General features: G+C 50.5%; 1 protein-coding gene across 1 annotated transcript in view; it reads left to right on the top strand.

Annotated features, from left to right (window-relative positions):
* Positions 1-5,000, top strand: part of FOXJ3 (forkhead box J3) — a 23,038-nt gene that overhangs the window by 15,596 nt on the left and 2,442 nt on the right. The window contains exon 7 of the mRNA XM_075327314.1: positions 2,406-2,864. Coding sequence (XP_075183429.1) covers positions 2,406-2,864 — 459 coding nt within the window. The remainder of the gene's footprint in view (positions 1-2,405; positions 2,865-5,000) is intronic.

Raw genomic sequence — 5,000 nt, 5'->3', positions numbered from 1 at the left:
AATACACATCATGTACCGGCAGACTACAAGAACCAGGAGGCCGGTGAGTGAACTTAAGGTAAGGTGAGCATAACAATTTTTTTGTGCATGTTTGTGTGGATTCTAAGAGCGGGTCAGAGCACAGTGAAAGTACGGAACCGGAAGTGTGTGCGGTGAGTATTTGCTCATACAGCAAAGCTTGCTCGTAAACGGAGTTCCACTGTATAGTGCAATAACCAGTGCCATAGACCTAGAATGCAAAAAAATCTTTTTGACTAACATTAGCATGGCATGTAGGAATCGCACCCAGTGATATATGTAAGTTCCCAGAAGGCCAGCCAAGGATAATTTTAACAAACGGCAACTCAATTCAATAATAACTGTATAAGAAATACAAATGGGTATAAGGAAAACAAGCAGCGACCCATGCAGCGATAATGCGCAGAAACGTTCAAACTGGGCGGATCCTATAGGGAGAAGTGAGTCAGAGAGCAGTGCCTCACGCGTATCACCACCGTGGCGGCTTCATGAGGGGGAGTGTCACTTTGCACCTGTGCATTGTCAGCAGCAAATCTGCATGTAAAACATGTGGATCATTTGGTACATTTGTCATCCCCCTAAAATGAAGTCACATGTGAATCCACCCTGATTACTACTGAGACTAGGTAATTACTGGGGGGGGGGTCCCTCACTTCTTAGTTATGACATGGCCGTTTAACACTAGAAGTCCCAGGAATTTCGAGTTCCATAGGGTTTCAATGGTAGAAATGTTAAATGACCCCTCTCTGGGACTTCTAGTGTTAAGTAACTTATTGGTATCATCCAAGAAATAAGATGGAGCATCATTTTGTAGAAGGTGATGAAAAGGGATTTCAGTCCAGCAAAGTGAATTAAAAGCAAAAATTCTTTTATTGGGACGTCCTAAAAAATACTGACGCGTTTCAAGTCTGGCCAACTTTTAGGGGTACTTTGCACGCTGCGACATCGCAGGCCGATGCTGCTATGCCGAGCGCGATAGTCCCCGCCCCCGTCGCAGCAGCGATATCCTTGTGATAGCTGCCGTAGCGAACATTATCGCTTCGGCAGCTTCACATGCACTCACCTGTCCTGCGACCGTCGCTCTGGCCGGCGACAAGCCTCCTTGTTAAGGGGGCGGGTCGTGCGGCGTCACTGCGACGTCACACGGCAGGCGGCCAATAGGAGCGGAGGGGCGGAGATGAGCAGGATGTAAACATCCCGCCCACCTCCTTCCTTCCGCATATCCTACGGAAGCCGCAGTGACGCCGGTAGGAGATGTTCCTCGATCCTGCGGCTTCACACACAGCGATGTGTGCTGCCACAGGAGCGAGGAACAACATCGGACTGTCGCGTCAGCGTAATTATGGATTACGCCGACGCTATACCGATGATACGATTACGACGCTTTTGCGCTCGTTAATCGTATCATCAAGCCTTTACACACTACGATGTCGCATGCGATGCCGGATGTGCGTCACTTTCAATTTGACCCCACCGACATCGCACCTGCGATGTCGTAGTGTGCAAAGCCCGCCTTAGGCTATGTGCACACTTTTTTCATGCTTTTTTTTTTTTTTCTTGCAGATTTTAATCAGTACTGTAAGGAAAAACGCAACCCAGCAAAGTCTGAGAATCCTTACTTGCCGTGTACACATTGCTTCGTTTTTCCTTGCCGATTTTGCTGCAGAAAAAAGCAGCGGCATGTCAATTCTTTTTTTTTTCCCCCTGCATTTTCCCATATCAATAAATAACGATAAATTCCTTTTTTTTCCCCTGCTAGACAGTGTTATGTGCAGAAAAAAAAAATCATTTACATTTGCACATAGCCTTAAGTTGCAATTGAGACTTGAAATGCGTCTTTTTTTTTTTTATACCCATCCTACTATTTTAATGAAGTCACAATAATGCATTTTCACTTTTAATTCGCTTTCCTGGGTTGAAAAAGCTTTTTAATCTCTTTTGACCCAAGCTACTTGATACCTCACAAGCTTCAGCCGTGCACAGTGGAGTGTATTGCCCAGGAACCAGATTGAGCGGCATACATATATTTGATATGTGAGCTGTAGCCACAAGTTTTGCAGAGCTTGCATTTAGCCGTTCCTCTGTTCGTCCTCCTGGAAATGTGAGTCAATGCGTAGCTTGTGAAAATGGCGCTATCTTTGCCTTGGCTTTTACTTCTTTAGGGCACACGGTGGCAATCACAGTGAATCCGCAGTATCACGGGTCAGAATTTGCTGCAGGATTGCTGTTCATTATTCATGATATCTGCAGCACAATTTTTCTGCATACCCTAAACCTGGCGTAAGAAGCGCACAGATACAGTAACCCAGCTGAGGACAGTTCTGCAAATAGAGTGACAATGATAAAGTTTAGTAAAGTAACCGTGCTCTCCTTTTGCTTTGTTTCAGCAGGCCTGATGAATCTCCAGTCCGAGTCCTCCCAGCAGACACACTCACCCTGCTCATATCAACACTCCCCTAGTAGCACAATGAGCTCGCAGCAGCACGGTAGCCAAAATAACCTGACAAATAGCCATGCGAGTAGTCTTGGCACAAGTGTGAGTGACTCTATGGGACAAGTGCACATGTCCCACACTCCTATCCACACACAACAGTCCCCACATTCACCACACATCCATCACACTGTAGTACACCATCAGCACCCCAACCAGCACACATCTCACTGTCACCAACCGCAGCACCCTCAGCAACGCGCTCCGCACCCGGCACAGCATTCACCACATCAAGCACAGCACCCCGCTCCGCATCCTGCACAGCACCAGCATTTACAACATCACCCAAACCATCAGCACCAACCCCTCACGCATCAGACCTCTCTAACGCAGCAGCCGCTACCTTGTAATTCAGGTAAGAAAAAGTCCTTGTATCTCACCCTACATTTATTACTAACGCTCCTGTGTCCATCTGACCGTGCTAGAAACCGCAGTCAACCCATTCAATTGAAAGAGGCCGCACTGCGAGTGTAAATAATTAAAGACGGTGTCCACCTTTTGAAATACCTAAGTGCCTCACTGCATCAAAATTAAAAGGGAAAGAAAATAATTTTGCATATCTTATTTAAAAAAACAAACCAAAACACCTTTTTTTATATGCAGCTTCGATGCAAACCTGTGTCTACATAGTGACCAACTACATGCAATGGATGTAGGGTGGCCGCAGCGCAGTTAGGGTGGCCGCAGCGCAGTTAGGGTGGCCGCAGCGCAGTTAGGGTGGCCGCAGCGCAGTTAGGGTGGCCGCAGCGCAGTTAGGGTGGCCGCAGCGCAGTTAGGGTGGCCGCAGCGCAGTTAGGGTGGCCGCAGCGCAGTTAGGGTGGCCGCAGCGCAGTTAGGGTGGCCGCAGCGCAGTTAGGGTGGCCGCAGCGCAGTTAGGGTGGCCGCAGCGCAGTTAGGGTGGCCGCAGCGCAGTTAGGGTGGCCGCAGCGCAGTTAGGGTGGCCGCAGCGCAGTTAGGGTGGCCGCAGCGCAGTTAGGGTGGCCGCAGCGCAGTTAGGGTGGCCGCAGCGCAGTTAGGGTGGCCGCAGCGCAGTTAGGGTGGCCGCAGCGCAGTTAGGGTGGCCGCAGCGCAGTTAGGGTGGCCGCAGCGCAGTTAGGGTGGCCGCAGCGCAGTTAGGGTGGCCGCAGCGCAGTTAGGGTGGCCGCAGCGCAGTTAGGGTGGCCGCAGCGCAGTTAGGGTGGCCGCAGCGCAGTTAGGGTGGCCGCAGCGCAGTTAGGGTGGCCGCAGCGCAGTTAGGGTGGCCGCAGCGCAGTTGGGCTGGCCGCAGCGCAGTTGGGCTGGCCGCAGCGCAGTTGGGCTGGCCGCAGCGCAGTTGGGCTGGCCGCAGCGCAGTTGGGCTGGCCGCAGCGCAGTTGGGCTGGCCGCAGCGCAGTTGGGCTGGCCGCAGCGCAGTTGGGCTGGCCGCAGCGCAGTTGGGCTGGCCGCAGCGGCAGTTGGGCTGGCCGCAGCGCAGTTGGGCTGGCCGCAGCGCAGTTGGGGTGGCCGCAGCGGCAGTTGGGGTGGCCGCAGCGCAGTTGGGGTGGCCGCAGCGCAGTTGGGGTGGCCGCAGCGCAGTTGGGGTGGCCGCAGCGCAGTTGGGGTGGCCGCAGCGCAGTTGGGGTGGCCGCAGCGCAGTTAGGCTGGCCATGCAGCCTTGTGTTATGTGCTGTCTGATATGACTTCATGATCTGACTCCTAAGGGTTAGTTTGTATATGTATCCAGGAGACACGCAGGTCTGTGTAGGAGCTGTATACACAGAATGGTAGGATATTTCTCATTAGAACAGTTTGCAAAGCTGCTTTCTTTTAGTTATTTTAAATGCATTGGAGCAATAAAAAAAAAAACTGCAAATGTGAACATATCCTTTAAACTTTGTTCTTATTGAAGAGACCCAGTTGTGCATACATAGCAGATACCGGTGCCGTTGTGTGACGGTCCGCATACTGACTACAGCTGCCTTTTGGAATCTGTGGATGTCAGGGTCTTATCTATAAACTTGCTACGAATTTGATTTCCACAATGTTTTAGTTCTGCTAATGTGGAGAAGTAGAGACAGTGTTTTATTCTCTCCCTGGCGGGAGGACAGGAATAATTTGGGATATTGTCTTGGGGGCTGCAGATTCTATTCATAGTCCCTTTTTAATTGAGATTATGAGATTTAGGGACTTGTTCTGTCTGATGCGGAGCACAATCTGCAGGATTAAATGCTCTTATTTACCCAAGCTGCTCCTCTTGGCTGAGATGAATTCATGACACTGCGGATTGTGTGCTCACGCGTAACGACCAGCTTACTATTGACACTGATACCGGACGTGGGAATTATAGCAGAAGATCTGTTATTGCTAATATCTAGTGTTGAGCGGACCCGGACCGGAAAAATCCGGATCCGCGCGGTTTGAGTGGCAGATCCGAGTCCGACCCGGACGCGAGATTCCGGGTGCACGATCCGGATTCGGCAATTTTTTTTTTTTTTTTAATTTTATTTATTTTTTGCTCGCTCTCTCACACACA

This window comes from Anomaloglossus baeobatrachus, chromosome 11 (assembly GCF_048569485.1).
Source record: "Anomaloglossus baeobatrachus isolate aAnoBae1 chromosome 11, aAnoBae1.hap1, whole genome shotgun sequence".
NCBI lineage: Eukaryota > Metazoa > Chordata > Amphibia > Anura > Aromobatidae > Anomaloglossus > Anomaloglossus baeobatrachus.
Note: the sequence above shows the minus strand (reverse complement) of the source record. Positions and strands in the feature narration are given on the sequence as shown.